The 22,079-nt window shown below is 38.7% G+C and overlaps 1 protein-coding gene across 3 annotated transcripts in view; it reads right to left on the reverse strand.

The window, feature by feature from the left end:
- Positions 1–22,079, reverse strand: part of Rspo2 (R-spondin 2) — a 135,886-nt gene that overhangs the window by 33,643 nt on the left and 80,164 nt on the right. For 2 of the 3 annotated variants that reach the window (XM_032914931.1, XM_032914940.1), the window contains exons 3-4: positions 19,205–19,348; positions 17,264–17,452 (exon numbers count right to left, since the gene is read on the reverse strand). In XM_032914931.1, coding sequence (XP_032770822.1) covers positions 17,264–17,452; positions 19,205–19,348 — 333 coding nt within the window. Of the gene's footprint in view, positions 1–17,054; positions 17,453–19,204; positions 19,349–22,079 lie in introns of those variants that run through there. The other variant, XM_032914924.1, reaches the window with a different exon arrangement.

Genomic DNA, 22,079 nt, shown 5'->3' on the forward strand with positions numbered 1-22,079 from the left:
GTTATAGCAACTTTGGTTGCTTTTCAAATCTCAGTTCATCTTATCAGCAAAGCTTACGGTTTGTACAATACTTATTAGTGAAAAATCAAGTATCTTACTAGGGAACATGAATACTTTATTTCCTTCTAGGCTGTGAATCTAGAGAAAATTATACCAAAGCCATAGCAATTATTTCCAGATTCTAGGTTAACCATTTGAGAATCTTATGTCATAATCCAAACTCAAGGCAGCATCAAGTTGTTAGCTCTCACTTTATGATCTTCTTGCTTTAAAAAAAGTCAAATCTCCTTTTATTTTATAATTTCATAGATTACATTATATATAATTAAAATGTATTATGCTTACATTGACAATTTCCTTGTAAACCTGTGTAAAAACTTTAATAAGTAGATTTGAAATCACTTATATGAAGATAAGTTGCATGTACTAAATCTTGTAGAATAATTGTAGATCCCTTCTCTAGTTTGTGAGCTGGGAAGCTTCCTATACTGACTTTAATAGCCTTCAACAGATACTCTATTAGCCACAAATAAAACCCACTACACAGTATATGAAATGTGAAATGATATTCACATCTCTTTGCTGAATATCCATTCTTATGCATTCTATCAGCATTATTCAGATCATAATTAGAACCAATAGAAACTCAGCATTTTTCCCAAATCCCTTTCCACTCACAGAGAGATCTGCTGAGTTTGATGGTTAGCAGAACTCACTAACGGTGCAATTTTGAAGTAATACTAGACTGAACAGTCTCTAAACATTGCAGTTAAACTAGCAAATTATTTATAGTGATTAATAAATCACACGCAGCTACCGAAGAAATGTCTGAAAGGAGGAGGGCAATTGAACAAGGCTGTAGAGAGGCACATGGTTTTGACAAAAGACGACATAGATCACTTTCGTCCAGGGCCATACAACTGTCTTCAATTAACTGACAATAATTATCTGCCTTTCGTTAAACTGCCGTCACCTGCAAGGGGATGTTATATGCCAGGCTGTTGGAGAAAGATGTCAAATTCTATAATAACTTCATGGAATAAATTCAGATAAGAATGCTTCAATCAGGTTTCCATGTGTCTAGAGAAGAGCCTTATCTTAAGACCCCCAAAGTTGGCTGAGCTGAGGACTGTGCTTCCAAACCTATAATTTCTCTTCTACTTCCAGATTCCAACTGCAAACTAAAACTCTTTCAGTTCAAATTAGATTTAGAAGCCTTGGGGACAGTAGAAACTGGACAGCTGAATAGGTCAATGTCTTTTTTTCAGACTGTGTGAACATTTTGAAAACCCTATTCGAAGGGCTAAAATCTAACACCCAGAGCTCTTTAATCATAACATGGTAGTGATCTCAGAGATTCAATCATGCTGGCACACAAGTTACAATTAACTTAATTTCCTCACAGTGTACGTATCAGAAATAAAGACTGAATTTTAAGATGTTTTGATTCTTTTGTAAGACTGCCTTCTGATCAACATACAGATTTTTAAACTTGTTTTTTTTTCATAGTGTTATGTAAAAATGTCTTACTTAAAATAATATTTTTGTCCCTCTTAGGAAAATGAAAAAGCCGGGACTCTAAAGTTATGCTTTGGTCAAAAAGAACTATGTAATTTCCTTTTGGGGAGAGAAGTATTTTGGGCTAATAATTTGTTTTGATTTTGTCATTGCTAGAAGAAACAGATGCTAAACATCTTTTAAAAGTTTGAATCCATATACAAGACATTTCTTAAACAAAAGTATAAATTGAACTAAAAGTGTGGCCTTTTTATTTTAGCAACATTTGTTTCTGTCTGAACGTCTATCTGCAGTAGCAGATGAATGCACTAATTTCCTGAATATGGAAAATGCCAGCATTGAAGCTGAATAAAATTGAGTTTAAGATAATTACCCTAGATTCCATCAAAGCAACTTGGCATGCATCAAAATTCAATTCCAGTTAGCTGATGGGATTTCATCAGACTGTTTAAAACCCAAGGAAATGAACAAAAGGGGAGAGATGCTGAAAATTGACAAGTGTCAACCAAAACGCAGAGCACAACACCAAACGTTTCCCTACATGCAATGCCTGGGCCATTAAGTCTCTCTCACACATTCATGTGTGCACAAATGTGAAAGGCTAATAAATTATGATATGTTTCAAATTTTCAAATCCCCTATATGGGGTTATTGCATTACACTGACTGGAGCTGTTTGTTAGTAAGCGTTGAAGCTGCATAAGATATCACTCTCTTGAGCACTGGGTCATTAAAAATGAACCTTTTTTAAAATGCCAGTACTTGGGAGGTCACTGTCCTTGTTTGAACCCCTTTAAGCAAATCCTTAATAAATGTCAGTGATTACAGAAGGAACGGTCCAAATTAGGCTACTACCACTGCTCAAGTTTTTAGCTAGACACGTGCACATGTCATCCACCTGGTGGAAAGACTTCGAGTAGCGGTTTTTGGAAAATACAGCTCTTATGTTTCTGATAAAGTAGAGGCAAAATGGCAACACAGAACACACCGCTTCAAACGGTGCTACAGAAGCTGGCCAAATAGCTCTTAATTCAAAGCACATTTGATGACTGTATTAAGTCAATCTGTGCACATGGAGTTGACAATTATACCAAATGGAGGAAGTGCTGAAATGCAGCAGACACTTGACATTTGAGATAGAAATTACATTAAATTACTCGAGATAGCAATACCTCTCTCAACATGTAAAATCCATGTATAGATGCAAGACAGATGCATGCAGCTTCCTTCTGTAGGGTTTGACATAAGATAAAAGGAGAAGGGAGGGGGATGGAAGCCTTTATGAGATACATCTTCCCTAAGCTGGTATTAGATTGCTTTTACCATGTCACTGCATCAGACACTCAAGAATGATACATAAGTACTCGGTATTTGGGAAAATAGACCGTTCAGACCAACCAGTCTGTTGTCAATTTCCTAAGACTTCAATGATAAAGATATATATTACTAATTCAAGTGTCTACTTTTGATTACTATCATGATCTAGATATTCTACTAATATAAGAGTGTACCAACAATGAGCAGAAAAGACATTAAGACCTGTGAGAAATATCTCTTAAGAAGAAAGCCTGAAAAACTCTAAAAGGAGAGTATTTTAAAGGCAGTGCAAAATGACACCAAGCTTTGTGTGAGGACCACTGTGTGCTCCAATCATCTTAATTTCTTTCCTGGTGCTGTATTAATACAGTCTGACCAAAAAAAAAAGTCAAGGAAGAAGCAGCTTATTGTGGTCCCAGTTCCAGGATATAGTTCATCACAGCAGAGTAATCCAAATGTCAGGAGTTTAAAACAGTGAGTCACATCACATGCATAAGCAGGAGGCAGAAGGAGGCAGAGAAAGGTTAAGACATACCCCTTCTTGGCTCTCTTTCTCCATTTTTACAGTTTAGGATCATGACAGGGAACAGTGCCATCCACAGGGAATGGGTCTGCCCACCTTCACAAAGACATATACTTCCCTGCAGGCCTGCCTCCCAAGTTATTCTAGGTTCTATAACACCACTAATCTGATTTAGCTATATAATTGGTGTAGTCCAATAAAAGACTATAAATATAAGGATTTTTAAAAATTATTTGTTCACTTGAGAATCTTGCAAAGTCTACACAAATAGGAACATAGTCTAGGCTAAGTTGCTCACTGCTCTGAGATGAAGCACTATGAGAGTTAAAGTACTTTTCACTTTATGTATTCCTTTATAGTAAAAGTGTGAGTTGCATGACCGTGTCCCAGGGATTGGTGTGCACTGCATGATAAGGGGCTATATATTGTCTAAAGAATGCTAGGCTTGGTGTCGAAACAAAAGTCAGGCTTTGTCTTGAACCATTATTTAATGCACCCAGTCTCTGGGTGCCTTAGTTTTATAATGGAAGGAATGCATTTAACACATCTGAAAGCTTTGATGGGAAGCCAAATACCTCATCCTCTGCTTTTCCTCTGAAACAAAACTCATGTATTCAGAACCTCTAGAGGGTAACAGAAGGAAAGAAAAGGATGAGATACCAGTGCCCTGACTGCTTGGCCTTCCCCAAAGCCTGAGGAAGAATCCCACACAATATGGTAAACAACAGACAGCCTAATTTGAGCAGCCCTGAATACAGGTCCCTAGACAATCTTGCCTGTCTTCAAGGTTTAATTACTAATGTATAATGGAGTAGAGGATTGACTCCCCAGAGCTAACGTACTATAGGCACAGACTTGATAACGTATTGTCAGAATCAGTTATCAACTGTACCCACATTTCTAACTTTATGTTCATTCCACTGCATTCAGGGTGGCTCATGCTTTTAAGTTATATAGTATATGTCATACCCATGCTTTAAATGTCTTGCTTAGTGGCTGTCCTATATACACAGGCTTGAGTTCCTCAATATATCATACATTGGTGGCAGAGACTTCTAGCCACTGTCTAGCCAACCTCAAATTTCTCAGGCAATATTCTAACTGGGAGACCCAATTTGATAGGCAACTCCTGCTGGGGTTTTGACTCTCTTCTCCCCACTTCATTCCTTCTCTGATCTCTACTCCTTTTAATCATTGGCTTTTTGCTCTCTGCAACATGTATTGGTTCAGACAGATTATCCCCATTTATGTCCGCTAAGCTATGCACATGTCCCAGTTTTCATACTATCTTCCCATCTCAGCTCTGTTCATTTTCGCTGACACAGACCTCTCACAACTTCGAGTCTGTACTTTGCTATCTGGTCTTAGCAACCATTAGCCTCTACTATTCACCATGCAACTGCCATCCCCAGTGGGTAGAGTTGATAACCGATTCAGTAAATATGTATGACTTCTGTGTTCATATCTAAAGGTCATGAGGTCAGGCTAATAGAGGTAAGGTTTGCTCAGTCCAGTGTCCTAATAAGGATGATCATTGGCTGCCTTCACTAATGTTGAAACAAGTGTTTCATTTCACTACACGTGTAGGAGGATGGGTGGTAAATCAACTCAGCTTCAACACATCAGTTAGATAGCTTGGAAATGTAGACCCCTACACAGTGATATAAAAAGACTTCAAAAACAAATAATAGGAAGAAAAAAAGAGTGAGCAATTGAGAATCAAGATTAGATAGGTAGGTAGTTTGTTAGAGGGTGGAGGACAGTGGACTGGGCAATGTATCTCTGTGATAAAGCACTATCCAAACACAGGGAAGATCCTGGATTTGATCATAGCATCATAACATATAAAAAGCATATGTTTTTATGCTTTACAGCATACAAAACAAGAATGGTATTATGTATTCCTCATGACAATCTTATGTCACAGGCACACGTAATTACTCCCATTATTATTATTGACACTTTTCAAATTTGCTTGCTTTTAATGTCGACCAAAGATTTAAGTCCTGCTCTGTCTGGGTATAAGGACTGTATTACGGGCTCAGAGCAATGAAATACTGTGACGCCTGTAGAAAAGGATGCTCAACCCAGAAGGAAGGAGACGTACGTTAGGTATAATGATAAACTGGGTAGACTAGCAGCATATCTAGGGAGAGATGCCTACTAATGAGTAAACTGTGGGACTGAAGCTCAGGGAGAAGCTAGTACATATCAGAAGAAGCTGTGAGATGGGCTGGAAGCAAGATCGTGAGTACCAAGAGGAGGCCAGCTCATGGGAGGCAGTGTAGGTAAATAACAGATGTGGCAAAGACCTCACCTGAGTCCATCCCTATTTCCCTTCTACTCAGTCACACTACACCCATTCTACATACACCTGAACTTTAGAAAATTAAGAAACTTGATAGTTTTCAACCAAAATGTGAACTAGCATACAGCAAATTTAAAACTATTAATTTCCTGTACTGTGCTTTTCAAGATACTCATTATGTCTGCTATCAAAGGTGTAAAATTGAAGCAAGGGGATGAGTTATCAACGATGATCAAGTATGTGATGGAAGATCAGTGGATGACAGCTAAAGAGCCCTGAGCAGACGGGGTTGTTATAGGACAAGAGGAACTGAAGAACAAGTAAGTTATACATTTCCTCCTGCCCCATGTCACAAATGTAGCAAATTAGTTACTATATACTTTTCTCCTGAACCCAGCACTTCACTCAGAATTCCTGTAAAACCCATGTCAGATAAGATCATTTTAGATTATACAGCTGAAATCAGGCCTTGTGGGAACATTTTCATCCTTGACTTGAATAATATTTATGTGTTTAAAGAAAATATACTGGAAAGGAAAATACATTAGTATGTTAATATGACAAAGTAAAAAGAAAATGGAGAATAATCCATTCAAGGATCTGGGTACAAGGCAGATGAAAGGAGTAAGAAACAGATACAGTTCACTTGGGGTAAAAGCAAAATGTGCCTAGATTAAAAAAGAAATGGGAAAAACCAGAGGAGGAAATGTTGCACAAATACCAACCAGGGAATGGCCTGGCTTAGTAAGTTGGCAGACACAGATAGAGGGGTCACAGCAGACTGGAAGCCAAGACAAAATCCTACACTCATTACAAAAGCAAGCAAACAGAAAAATGCATAAACATCAGGACTCCTAAGTATTTGCTGGCAATTCTACCATTAAAATCAGCCTCTGCTTAATGCTGGCCCCAAATCCAGAATGGACAGTTCATCCTCTCACCAACTGACACCTTCTCAGCGCAACATTCAGACACTTAGATTTTGAGCTGGCTCTCCACAAACATGCCTGCATTTAAAAATGTCTCTTGGCCTTTCCACACCATACAAGACAAAGTCCAAAGTCCTCCTTGCCACAGACACACTTCCCAGGCAGCAACTTAAAGCTTCTGCCATCAACCATAGGGTTTGGCTTTTCGCACTGAGATTTCACGATCTCCATTTAAAAAAAAAAAAAAAAGCCGTGACACAGCATTGGGAAACAGAATCTCCGAACATGTGTTGAGTTCATTTTGTGTTGGAAATCTACTGCTGGGCATGGGGTCTACATTTATAAAAGTAGTTGAGTACCAGGTGAGACTCCCTTGGAGAAAACTAGTTTTTCATTTGCAATTAGTTATCAATTAGAGCGACCTTCTGGGTTAAGGATGATCTTCTGAGCTCCGGAATCCCATCAGGTGCAGAACTGTGCAGGCCCTGACCTGTGACTTCATGCATATATCCATCCTGCTGTGTTTAGCGAACCTTGTTTCCTTGGTGTCTTCCATCCCCTTCTGGATCTTACAATCTTTCCACATCCTCTACCACAGTTCTCAGAGAACTGACGGGAGGGATTTGACAGAGACATAATATTAAGGATGGAGTGTTCTAAGGTCACTTAATCTCTGCTCGTTGTCTGACTGTAAGTGTCTGCATTTGTTCCCATCTGCTGCAGGAGAAAGCTTCTCTTAGACAGCTTCTCATGCTACTGTAAAGGTTGCTGGTTGCTCTCTCCTCACTGACAGCAAGGTGATATCACTGAAGACCACTCAATGAATACAGAAAAGTTAAACTGGTAACTATCTAGGGCCTTCAACACTACGGACTCGTGTTCATGGAGCTCTATGAGTATATCACAATGCCAGTAGGAGACATTTAATAGCTACCTTTCTTCAGCAAAACAGTAATATTTGGTTTTCCCTTAGGTACTGGGCCTATCTAGTCTTTGGTTCTTGGTCACACAGGCAGAGTTGCAGATGAGTTTCATCTCATGGTGTAGATCCTAAATCAAATCAGATCTTGGTTGATTGTTCCCAAAGCTTTGTGCCACCATTGCATCAGCATAGCTTATAGGCAGATCACCATGGTAGTTTGAAGGGTAGTGGACAGAGTACCTTCCAGTGCGATGGACATTAGTCAGTCCTACTGAGTGCCCTAGATAGTTACCAGTTTGACTTCTCCATTTTCATTGAGTTGTATAGATGTTGTCTTCAGTGATACGAGCTTGCCATCAGTTTGTGGAGAGCAACTGGTTGGCAGTAACTGGAGTTATTTGGTGAATCCCATGGGGTGTTTCTGGCTACAGTTCAATGAAATGGATGCTATTCCTGTTATTGGAAGCTTCATTTGTTGACATGATATATCTATTTGGGAATCTGTCTCCACTGGTATTTGATGGTTTTCATTTAGATGGACCTCATATGTGCATGTATTATTTTAAGAAGTTTCTACTAGGTTTCCATATGACCCCTTCATCAAATCATCATTTACCTGTCCTTTGCTGTATTCTATCCCTCGCCTCTTCTGCCCTTGGCTTCCACATTTGATCCTAATGTTCCAGCCCCCAACGCTCTTCTTTGGTGTATGTAGAATGGATTCTGATTGTGAGTTTGTCTAGATTCCTATGTGCATGTCTTTGCATGTCCTATGTCCCATGTCTATATATGCTTCTCATACTTTTTCTTTTGCCCTTTTTCTTCTGTTCATTTGCTTTGTCCCATTTCAATTTGCTGTTTTTGTTCTATCTTGTTTTTTTTAGTATTCCTTAGCTGCTTCCTTGTTTTCTACTGTGAGACCACAGGGGGTAGATCCAAATGGAAAAGGAATGAGGAGAAACTGGAAAAAGTTGGGGGAGGAGAAACCATAATCAGGACATATTGTATGAAAACAATCTAGTCTCAATAAAAGAAAAATAAATAAAACAAGACTTCAAGAGCTGGAGAGATTGGTCAGTAGTTAAGAGCACCAAAACCAGGAGAAAAACCAGGTTCAACTCCCAGCATCCAAGCCATCTACAACATCAGTTCCAAGGGTTCTGACATGCTCTTCCGGCCTCCTTGGGTAGCAAGCATGCACATACTGCACATCCACATATACATCCAGGCAAACACTCATAAAGTGAAAAAGTAAACAAATCTTAATACAAGGCCTATAGCCATCCCTGATCACCTTTTCCTTGCCCCCGATATCTAATAATATCTCTCCTCCGACTAACTATCAGATCCTATTTTAAGAGGCAGTTGACATTTATGATATGGATCTTTTGCTATTGTGTGATATAATTTTATTTTTCAACTGACTTGATTATCATTCTTGTTTAAATAACTCCCTTCTCTCCCCTGTTCATTTCTTCAGACAATGGGAAGGATACATAGACAGAACAATCGTAAAATCATGAATTTCATAGAACAGCAGATCTCACACTGCATAATCTATGGGAAGGTGGTCTACAACATATTTAGTAAAGTTGAGTTCAACTCAGGAAGCATTTATTCAAGTTCCATGTGGGTTACTCATAACTAATAATTTTGATACAGATTAAAATCATTCAAGAACAGCCTTGGAAAAGAGACAAAAACCACAAAGGGCTTCTGAAAAATATTAGCATAGGGAAGTCCCTTGAGAGATCTTCTTTACCATCTAGTAAGTATACAATATTTACTGACAAGTTTCAAGGGCAGCACACATCCCTAGGACAACAGAGCTGTATCATATCCATATGCTTCAGATGCCAACTTCTAACCTCTCTCCAAAATCCAATATTAACTGAAAGAATATTCAAGATGATCCCAGTCACATAAAACTGATGATAATTCACAGAGTTCTATCTCTACCTCCCCCCACAACTCTGTGGAGTCACATCATGATCACATACTATTTTTCAAGGAGTGAAAGCTGCCTTTGGGAACTCAGCTATGACATACACAGTCTTTTGTACACCTCTCACCACAGGATCCACTGCTCTGGATGGGACCCCCATTTGAAAAATGTATTTTATCTGACAATAACCTCCCTAAGTGTTTTCTTCCTATGGAATCAGAATATTGTGTGAGAAGTATCAATTTCCTCAAGTGTATTCTATCATGTAAATCCTTCTCCTACAACATCAATTAAATGTACATACTTCAATGTCTTCAAATTTTTCTTTATCCTCATATTTTTACATTTGGGGGGTTTTGTTACCAGACTGTGATGTACCTTTTTACACGACCACTAAATATGATGGACATTTGGCAAGAAGATGTAAGAGCATTGTGCTAATTATGAAATGTCTCTTGACCAGACAATTTTATATATCATATTCCTAGTCTCCAAAAGTCCTTAAATAGAAAAAATACTAGACCTGTGGAAAAATATTTCTATATAACACAGAGATGCTGATTTGTCCAGGAAAACCTTCCCATAGTGGCATGTTAATAGCGAAAATGTTTATCAAACCTGTTATGCAAAATAATTGTATCATCTTAGCTACTTCTGTATAATGACAATATGAGTCATACTGGGATCTCAGTAAAAACTGCCATCTGCTCCAACAGAATGTTCTCTTGTTGCCTCTGGCCCTGAGTCCAGCTAGAGTTCAGCCCAGCAGCTGCAGAGGCGGCACAGGAAACCTATGCGAGTGACCAACTTGCTTCTACTCCTCACCACCACAGAAAGATCACAAGTACTAGAGCTGGAAAATGATTTCTAAGAAATATTAGGTGACTTTTAAGCAAGGCTTTCTTGTCTCCCAGGGGATAAGGTGATGTCTCCTATAAAGGGACCACTCCACATCCTGCACCATTTGTGTCCTACTAAAAGTTGATTTTATTTTTGGAGAGTCATAAAAAATAGTTTTACATTGTTCACATTAAAAAAAAAATCAAACTAGCTTACTGCTGAGTAAAATTCATAAAAGAAAGGCTCTCTGGAATTTTCCTCCTTGCCTTGTTACACATTGGACTTCAGGCCTTCGGTGGCACATGTAGTTGAGAAATTCTTTTTATAAGTGCCCATAAAAGAGGCTGGAACATGGTGCCCCAGACTGTGATTAAATAGGCCTGGTAGAGGTTCCAGATGGGAAAGGCCAAGAATGGCACAGAGGTATAGCTTCTTTCCCTTGCTCCACTTATTGACTGTCCTCTCAAGGCAAGCATGAATGGCATCAGGACAGACTCCCAATGATGCTGTGAAATTCTTATTTCACTCCTTTGAATTCTGTGAGAGACCTGACCTTCTTAGATTTCTCCTGCTGATGCCTACACTCAGAGTTTTGTCTGGGTTTACCATCTATAGAATTAATGCTTTCCATTTGTCCTATAGGAACAGGAACATCCTTTGATAGTCTACATTTCCACAGAACTTACATTAAGCTATGTGAGAATCAATAAACCTAAAACGACCAGATTTCTTAAGAACAGCAGCAACAGGTGCACCGCCACTTGAAACAGGGCACAAAACAGTGATCCCAACACTTGTATAATGGAACTCCAAAAGACTTTGGGATTTCTAAAACACTCTTCCAAGCATTCACACACACACACACACACACACACACACACACACACACACACACACACACACACAAAATCACTGATACAACCACGGCAACAATAGCAATGAAAATTCTACCACCAGCAGGATACCAATGCTCATCCTCTGCTCATTTTCTAAGAACAAGGGAAAGGAAAAATTTTATAGCAGGGCATGACAGAGAGAAAGACTTGGAATAGGATACTTCTCAAGATATCATTCAGACCCCTAAAACAAGAGTTTAGTCACTCTGCTGCCAGAATTATTTTGTGAGCAAGTATATCAGTTTTATATAATTTTAATAACAATAATAATAACAATAATAAATTTACAAAGTGGCAGCTATGGGTAACTATTCAAGTTTACAATCACCACAAATAATTATGAATGTATACAAATTACCTAGAAGCAGTATGATTTGCTTAATTCAAAATCGCTACAAACACAAACCAATGGTTGCTCAAAGAAATACATCAAAGTATTTAGCAGAACACAGAGGACATCTAAAAATCAAATCTCACTTTAGATACTTCAGAGGAAAAATTGCATTATGCACACCTTTGACAATGTGTACGTCTCAGAAGAAAAGTGTTTTTGTCGAATCCTGTCTTCCAAACTATCCTTGAGGCAGGCATGTAGACAACTGACCACATAAATTACAACTCAAATGTAAACAAAATGTAGAGAAATAAAGAACACATGTCTAAAGCATATTTTTTGACCCTGTCCTACCAAAAATGTGCTTATTTCCTGTTCTTGGTTTAATCCATCACAATCTGCAATCATCTATATTTCTATTATCTAAGGCTTAGTCTACGTGATATTGTCAGTTTATACACGCAAAAAATAGAGATTAGTGAGGTCTTATTACTGTCACCTTTTAAAAGTAGATGTTTACAGAGATTGTCTAAGTCGGTAAATACTACTTTCATTTGCTTCCTACTAACTTGAGAACTACTTTTGAAAATAAAGTAGTGGGCACGAATGAGGTAATGTCCATAAGCAGGATTGATAAGTTTTCACATTTAAATAGTATATGCAGTAGCAGGCTTCATGTTTACATTGCTGGCATATTGTTAAGAAAACCTGTGTGGCTATGACCAACTAACAGTGAGTAGAGGTGGTCACAACACAAATGCAGATGGCCACTAAGCATCTGTCAGAGCATCACCTAAGAGTCTGATTACTGCAATGTCTAAGAAAGAATCAAGAAAGGCAATGATGGGTACAGACCCATCCTATGTGGACTGCTGAATGTGGTGCACACACACCAAGCAGCCTCATCCAGAAAGCTGACCCGGAAGGACTAAGTATGAAAGGACTGACTTGAAGCCACATACCCTGGTGAAGTGAAGACCAGCAACACTAAAATCATAGGAGGGTAGGGCTTTCATAGAATATGAATCAAAGCACAGCTAGTGGTCCCATGCTTTGTGCACATGAACTATGACCTCTGGAATTCAGCTCGCTTGTTATTCTACACAGCAACTTGTTGGCATGGAGGTAGCATGAAGTTATGTTTCAAAGTACTAATAAAGACATCAAATGATATTTCTGAATGGAGGGATAGAGAGAACTGAAACTTGGATTTATCATGATACAAGACAGTCATGGCTTTTCCTTTAACTTTCACGACAGGACAAGGAGAAGCCAAAAGAAACTCAGCCTTCCTACACAGCAAGATCTTAGTCAAACTCTTTATGATGCGACTAGCAACTTGCTAAGGGCCAGGAAGAGCCTCCCAGGCACTCACTGGGACATCCTCCTTCCCCAAAATATTGGGGGAGAACCAAAAATATTAAAATAGTCATTGAGTCAACAACTACAACACATATACCTTGATCTTCACACAATCACCTTCCCTCAGATCCGTGACCAAACATCACTTTCACAGCTTTCTTAATATCAAACACGAGTTAGCACACCTCAAACACGAGTTAGTGAAACTCCTTCATTGTCCTGCTTTACTTTCCTATACAGCTCATGCCTCTGCATGAAATTATATAAGCTCATCCATTTATCTTTTTTACCACAGTTAGTATTTCTAAATCACAAATCCTTTAAGCAATAGAACGATAAACACTAATCAACAAACATCTAATAAAACTTGCTGTCAGAGCCAGAGGGCTACTTAAACAAGTCAACACACTCTGCTATAGGAGCTGAAGAACTTGAATTCGTTCCCTGGAACAAACGAGGGTAGAAGGAAAGAATTAACTCCACAAAGTGCCCCGCCCTCACACCTCCGTCTTTGTGGTTGTCTCTTCCATCACCATCCTTTAACTCCTTGGGGTTGTTTTCCCATTTACTGTTCAAATATATAATAGCCTGTTTATCTTTTTCTCTTAAAACACTGCCTAATATACAACTTAAACTAGACTCAAAATTCCTCCCATTAAGAGTTTTGGGCTATTACTGTACTGCTCCCACCCGGATGAAATCGAACAGTGGGGAGGTGGAAAGGGGTGGCTGTGTCTGCAAGTACAGCTTTGACTCTTTAGGGGTCCACTCTCCTTCCCACTCGTTTCCCAAACACACTATCCATTTCTTGTCTTGTCTTTTCGTTCTCCTGCGGTCTCTTAAGCTCCTCGTCTTTGTTCCCCTCTCTCACTTCTCCTCTTTGGTCGCTAAGCCAGCAGTAACATCTACATTTAAAACAACTCTTCTTTAGTCTTTGAAGGTTGGGCACACAGACGTCATTTTTGGAGCAAGAGAATAAAAACCACCAGTTGCAGAAGGCACAGCACATGTTCAGGGCAACTCCAGAAATGTGGTCAGCTCCATGGTCCCTCTGTGACCTTTTCCTTGCCTTCCAGAGGGTAACCACAGACCTCACCTGCCCCTTTTAGCAATTAATCCTGCAGTTGCTGGAGTTTAGAAGAAGTCTGAACCTTAGCGATCTCCCCACCAGTATTTTCAGTTTATAAATGAGGAAATAAGAGTCAAGAAGGGTTAAGTGACTTGTCAGGAGGTCACAAAAGTTAGGAGTTGACAGGATGTAGACACCCAGACCACAGACCAAACCTCTACAGACTAATAGAAGAGTCCAAGAAATCTTACATGTTTCATCCATAGTCGAAGAAAAGACAACTGATCGAGAACAAAAGTTTAGAAATGAAATGGATACTTCAGTACAAATACATCTACTAAAGGCTCTATACAGTTTTCTCCTCACAAACAGATCAGCCTGTGGTGTGTAAGGAACTAGAACACTAGACCATCACACCAAGGTGTTTCTCTTGGTATTTTCACTTTTGTAGTTGCTCATTTTCTCCTATTCAATAGCTTTCAGTGTAATATCTTAGGCACACGGCAGCTACTCCACGATACTGACCTCTAACTCCGGCCTTTCCATAATCGAAAGCAGCTGATTTTAATGCGACTGTGCTCTCGTGTAAGAGGCTCAGGCTGCATTTGAGTGCAATCAGGTTAAGATTGGCTCCAACGGGACAAAAATCCATACATATGTTGGAAAGATCTGAAAAATGCCTGTATTTCCAACCTGATTACGACTTACATTTTTGCATGGTTTGTCAAAGCAGATCACTGAAATCAAATCAAGATGGAAAGGGGGATAGCGCGGTTTTCTTCTCCATTCTTCCTGTAATCAGCATGACCAGCTGAAGAAAGAGACTTTCCCCACTCTCACCTGAGGCAAGGTGGGACTCTCCACTGGAGGTTACGCCAATTTTTAGCAACTGCTGCTCTAGTTCCTCAAGTAATCATAGTTCTTATATCCTACATTTGTAATTAGCAGTCATTTTATCACAGAGCCATTAGTTTCTACTAATTTAGTTTATTTGTCTTTAAATAATTTGTCAAACAATAAAATGAGTTTCGGCATTATCTTCAAAACCCTCTTAAAAAGACACCAGTGTTTGCTATTTGATATTTAGACAAAAAAAATCATGTTAGTAAACTGAAAATTAGATAGCTACAGAGATCAGACCAGCACTTAATGGGAAAAATATGGTTAAAACCTAAATAAAGTCTAAGCTAGGATCTATCTCTGATTCATTTGTCTGAGGGGTGGGGAGGGTGGGGGGGCAGCAAATCAGGCTTTAGAAAATTTTTGTGGCATAACTTATCAGTAGAGTCAATCAGATTCCATTAAGATGATAACTGTTGGTGGCACAAATAATGCAAATGTAATAAACATTATGGTTAACAACCTATCCATTCCCTAGAAAATTCTCAATCATGACTAAGGCCAGAACGAGTAAAAGGCTGCAAAGAATAGAGGAATATATTGGGGCTCCTATTACACACATGCATGTTTGCTACAAGAATATTTTCACTTTAATTTTTGCTATTAACGTAAACCATAATTGCGGGGACCATGTTGCTGGAAAAGGAGTGGGGGGAGGGGACAGTTATATAAACAATATACAACAAAGAAAGTCTTTCTTTTCAATACCTGAATACATCAGGTTTCCTTTTAGGCAAAAGGTTGCAGGTTAAATGCCCTCAGCTATCCAAGACATGGCTTATTAGTTTTGTAAGAAAATATTTTCTTATATTTTGACTGAAAAATACCCACTTAAAGTGAACAAAACCATCCTTGTTAGTGAAAAGCAGACCCCCAAAGAAAATTTGTTTCAAAGGCCCAGTAAGGAAAAGCAAGACTAATTCAAGAGGAAAAGCTGGCTCCTCCACACGAGCTTCTGAATCTGGATCTAATAGTCCTCAGAGGCCGGCCGGAGTCTTCCAGTCTTCAGTCTCGTCTTTCTCCATGGATCATAGACACTCTCTCTGAGGCAGCAGAATGAGGATGCAAACCCACTTTAAGTAACTATGTGGTCTCTTTCTGGGCTTGAGTTAAAAGGTTGAGAAGTTACACAGTAACAGTGGGTGAGGGGGAAGAGGGCAAACAAAAGTTTGGATTATTTTAAAGGCGCTCTTCCAAAAACAACTTACTTATTGCTTTTTTTTTTTTTTAATTTGTGCACCTAAAAAAAAAAATCTCGGTTTCCTCTGTGGCAATATGGCTTTTGCCAGTGATACAGTAAGTGTCAATAAGTGATTACTGCTTTAAGAAGCACATGAATATTGTGCATATTCCACATGAATACACCGGTGAGATGGTTCAGTCTGTAATAGGGTTGCTGCACTGTTAGGAAGACCAAAGTTCATATACCCAGCGTCTACATACATGTCAGGTATGCCAATAACTCCACCCCGGGGTAAGATGCACAGACACACAGGGTCCTAGGGCCTTACTGGCCAACCAGTCCAGCCAAATTAGTGAGTTCCAGGTCAGTAAGGGACCATGACTTAAAAAGGTTGACAACAATAAAGGGAAATGCCTAATATTGCCATCTGATCTCCACATGCACACACATGTACACATACACATCCATGTCACAAACACACATGTATTCACAACACATAAGCACATGTACCCAAGAACTGCATTTTGACCTCCTGGTTCTGTATTGTCCAACACCTCACTAAGTACTCCTCTTCTAGTTTCCAAATGAGCCTAATCCGGCTATTACAGAATAATGACTGCAAATCAGTATAATTATTACAAAGAGTTAAGCACACACATACCAGTAGCTGTTTTCTACAAATTATTATCAAAACAAAGAGAAAGGGCTAATTGTGGTAACATTAACACAGGGTTTTTTCCTCCCAGTGTTTGGGTAAGTTTATTTTAAGCTGTCATCTTCAACTAGTAATGATGCAGATAATTTTACAGATTCTATAAACCTTTCTAATCTAAACTCTTCTCAACTGAAAGTTGGCCCCATCTCCTGAGCAACATCTGCAAAGGCCAGATTTCACAAGAAGCCTTTATTATGGCACATTTGAGAACACACACACACACACACACACACACACACACACACCCATACTTTTAGAAAGCTCATGTTTGAAAGCATATTGATACTCCTTCAAATTATTTCAAAACTATTATAAAAGCAAATGAAATGTCCGCTGTATATAAATCACAACTTAAGCATTTGTTTCTTAAAACAAAAAGGTAGAATTTTATCTCATGTCCAATGTTAGTATCGGGTTTCTATCATGGATAAACAGCATTTATCGGGAGGAGGAGGGAGCTTTCGGGAGGCAGGCAGCATGTGAGCATGATTGTTTAGACCCACCTCCTGGACAGTGCCGCATGGCCATCTTGCATCTCCTGGATTCTGCAATGGTTGGACATGGTATTGTGTCTTTCGCTGGCTTTTTAACAATCTGCCGTGTTCTGGTTTCCAGACCCCATTTAAATCCACACGTGCGGTTGTTTCTGCTACACGTTCCCCATTCGCTCCAATGACCAACTTCACAACCTTCTGATAAAGATTTAAAAGATACAAACACAGACAATAGTTATGTGTCCACTGCTCATTATACTTTACCCATCACCTCCACCACAAATATCAGATAGCAGGTTATGTAACCTGTGGGATCTGCATTCCTAGTTCTGGAACTACAGTTGTTTAAGTCACAGGGCAGCTAAGACAAACAAATTTCTCCTAAGTAATTTAAGGCCTCATGCTTTCCCTCTGTCATGTTTTCAAAGAAACACTGCTGCTCAGGCCTAGGTGAAAAACTGCATCATCTCTAGAAGATGATCTCTTAACAGACAAAACCAAAAACAGAACAGGCTCTTTGCATGCCATGACAGAAGCCAGAAACTGACAGGCTAATTTTGGATGCCCTACTCCAAGTCTATAAGTGTGTTTGCTTTAAGTACTAGGAGGTAGGCAAGGAGATTGTGTGCGTGTGCATGTGTGTGCATGCATGCACATGCATTTCTGATTCTGCATATTCTATTCATTAACAAGTATGCTGACAAATTTCATAACCTCTATATGCTGTATAATACTAGTGTGAAAAATAACAGACATCTATTTCAAGGAAGGTATCTCATTTTCCTAGGCATGGGCAGCATTTAGTATCCTTTTTATAAGATTATTGGGTAGTGGTGAAGATGGGAGGAGTAAGGCTATGCAGAGCTAAACCTCCTAATGAAACTGTCACTGAGAAGCTCTTCGCCTGAGCACATGAGGACCCCAGCCTGGAGTCTACACGTGACATACAGCATTTCCAATCTCAGTAGGCAACAGGACCAATTCTATATTTTTTCAAACCCATTTAAAATCGTGATATAGGCCAATGCACAGGATTCTGTCATGAAATATTATACACACTTCCATCCACAATTTGAAATGCGATTATAATACATTTATTTCCAAACCACACTTTCAAGTAAATTTTCTCCCACAGTACTTTGCAAAATATTTCAGCAATATTTCTACAGGAAATAATTGCCAAGTTCCATTTAAGGAAATGAGAAGTAGAATTGATGATTGCTGTTTATCAAAATGGATACGTAATACACCTAAGTAAAATTTGAGGGAGATGGACATGAAATTATAGTTAAGAATAATTAATGTGTTTGTCAAACGCAGCAAATTTACCTGTTAATCAGTGGCACGTGCACAGTATTTTATAAGCACCAAGGTGTGAAGTCACATAAAGTTTCTAAGATCTGTAATTATTTTTCCTGTATATTAAAGTACACATTCTATAGATCTAAAACTCAGTTAACAGCAAATCTACTTTAATAAATTTTGTGAAATTCAGTCAGTCATCAAGAAAATACATGTTGGCACAAAAGTATTCTCTCAATTTTTTTTTACACAGATGGCTTAGCAAGAAGGTCCATGGTTCATTTACCTGCATGACTAAGGGAACAGGAAGGCTGGCACGATACTGCTGGGATGTTTTATTATTCTACTCAATAAAATGGTTTTCTCTAACAGTACTAATAACTTAGATAATAAGAAATGGATATTTTACAGATGATAAACTTTATCAGTCCTTAAGTACCCTAACTTGGCAAATACATAACTCGCAAATTCGGAAACAAAGCTATCCATCATGATGCCTAAAATATTCGGAATCAGCAAACAAAAGCCCTTTTAGTTCTGATGAACAATAGAACCCATTTACTGCTAGGTTGACTATACCCAACATGAGTATTCACAGAAGCAGGCATGAAATTTTGAATTTTGAAAGTTGCATTAAGAATTACTCACCTACACACTCCATGGTCTCATCTAATGGTGCAAAACCATCCGGACATTCATCAAAGCAGCGGCCTCTGTGCAAATAAAAGCCTGCTTTGCACTTGGTACAAAAGTCTTTGCTAAAGCAAGAATCACAGTTTTCTATTCTGCATCCTACAAACAATTTTAAAGAGAAAAAAATAGTTAAAGAATGTCATGTATTTTACAAATCACAGTTACACAAATGCATTGGCTACCTCAAGCAAAATACTACACAAGAGAAATACATACACATGCTTTCATTTACTTATGTCATAGCATTCTGATGCACCCCTAACTCTCTCGACAGCTTGCCCTGTTCATAAGCTAAGTCATAATGCCAGCAAAGGACTTGAGACAGCAGTTTCCTGCAGACATGTTTGGAAGTTCAGATGGGATTAAAGCAAATGGTTACAAAGAACGACATCTACGCTGCCTTTCAAAGTCCACAGTAGGAAACAGAATTGGAAAATCTTATGGAATATCTTCTGTTTTCAGATAGTCAGGGACAAAAGATTTCAAGTTTCAAAGTATATGTAAATGCCTTGTATGTTACCTAAAGCACAGGTCCATGCTATCTCCCTTTTTGTTCAGAGAATGTGACATGGGCAAGGAAAAGATACATTAGGTCACTTCTATGAGAACATCACTGCGCAAAGGCCTTTACATACATTCCCACTTACTCTTTCCCATTGAGTGGAGCCCACAATTCGTAAATGAGGATCCTGGGCACTAAAAAACAGTAAGTCACACAGGGTGTAGTGGCTGCTTTGTTTCTGACTCAGCTTTCCTTAAACCCAGTCTCCTTTCTTGATAACTGGGTGGTAACATTTGATAGAGGCTGCTAGTAACAGTTTGTGAAACAGAGACTGCAGGCCCAACAGACCAGGTTTGGAACATTAAGTCTGTCTCATGAGCTCTGCAACTTTGTATAGCCACTTGCCTCTCCAGACCTAGGCATTTTCTCATATAAAGTAAGAGACCACCAGACCTTTCCAGATTATGATAAAGATTTGCAATAATGTATACACCCACTTACACATAATATGATGATAGAAGCAACAGGTAATTGGAACTGTGTATTTTCAACCACAAGACAGAGTGCTCCAACGAGGTGTTTAAAAAAGCAATTAGAATATGTGAATTCTAGATCAGATTCTCTGGCAGTCAGTGAATTCTGGACCAGACATAGGTGTCAGGCACAGGTAGCAGTGAGTATGCTTTCTGGAGAGACTAGGAGAGGGTGGCAGGTTGGTTTACTGAAAGGCCAGGCTTTCAACAGAATGTAGTCAGTTGTTACTTGTAACAGTTTAACTGGTGGTGATGTCAGTATCCAAAGGAATATGCAAATTGATAGGACCTTGTCCATTCTTTTCCAAGAATATTATCCCAATATATGCATTGCCATCAAAATTCTGAAAAGACTTAAGTAATACATTTCCTACAACCCAAGAGATAATTGGGGTAGAAAACTTAACTGAAATAAAATATTACAATGTCCTTAAATTTTCAAATGTTAAGAAAATAATTCCAGAAATTAGAAAAAGGTTACAGTGTTGAATAAAATAGATTATGTGATGGTAATTTCTAAGTCATAAGGACAAAATGGCATCTCTCTGCCTTTCTGTTTTGACTCTATACATATATGCACATTAAATGACCACGAAGCACCAAACTAAATACCAGCAAATGTGGAACCAGAACACCAAGTATCAATGGGTCCACCATTACAATTTGGCGTTGTCTCTTTGCTGGGGGAAGAGAATGGTGGGTGTGGCGGTATAGCTTGTTACCTTATAAAAATTTATTTGTAGCCTCAAATGCTGTAACTTTAATAAACAGAGGTCTACGACTGGTCAGAGGCCTCTCAATCATGGTCAAACTACATGACCAGTATGTCCACAAATTGTTAGGTTTCTTGCTTCAGTTTTTGAAGAGGCAGGAAGCCTTCATTGTTCCAGAATCATTTTCCAAGACATGGTAAGCATTTCAAAGGATGAAACAGAACAGGGCAATGGGGCATATATAATTGTAAATATATATGTTGTTTTAAAAGTGAAGATTCTACACTTCATCTATCATTGCCTACAAGGTCTGATTTTGCTTTTAAATATGGTCTGCCCCATTAGGTCTTTCGGCCAAAAAGTTACAGCAGCAAGCATTTGGAATTGATTTTCCAGGGTCTTTTACTGGTCTTCACTGTTACATAAACTCCCCTTTTCCTCGTGCCATTCCTTGCTTCTGGTACCACTTCACAAATGCAGAATTTCTCAAATGCCTGTCATTCTCAATACAGTCCCTTGGGACTATTTCAGGCATAAATCTTGCTGGAGAAAGCTTAATTATGTACTCTCAAATTTGATATATTTGATACATGGATAGTAGAATACTATAGCCATTAAAAAAGTACACTGGGAAAGTGCCAATAGCCTATTGTGAACTGAAAAAAAAGGCAGGCTACAAGTTACATTGTAACATGAGATAACAAAGACATAGGTACAAGGGTGCACATGTATATGTGCGTGCCAAGTACATAGGGAAGTTAATTTGAGGGAAGGGTAGAATTGTGAAATGTTGAAAAGTGTTATGTGTCCCTAAATCCAATGAAACCTTTATAATTGCAATTTAGTTATATACTGAAAATAACAGAGGCAATTATTTAAAATATACAGTTTAATAAACTACCTGGGTTTATAAAAAAAAAAGCTTCTATATTAACACTATGAAGTCGCCCTTTTGATAGTATCATGGAAAAACAAGGAACATTTTAGGTCACATCTCAGCCCTTTCTAGATTTGCGAACACAGAGCTTTAATCTCACAGAACCTGCTTTAACCTTCTCACTAACCTTCTGCTCCTTTCATCT

Source organism: Rattus rattus, chromosome 1 (genome assembly GCF_011064425.1).
Source record: "Rattus rattus isolate New Zealand chromosome 1, Rrattus_CSIRO_v1, whole genome shotgun sequence".
Classification (NCBI taxonomy): domain Eukaryota; kingdom Metazoa; phylum Chordata; class Mammalia; order Rodentia; family Muridae; genus Rattus; species Rattus rattus.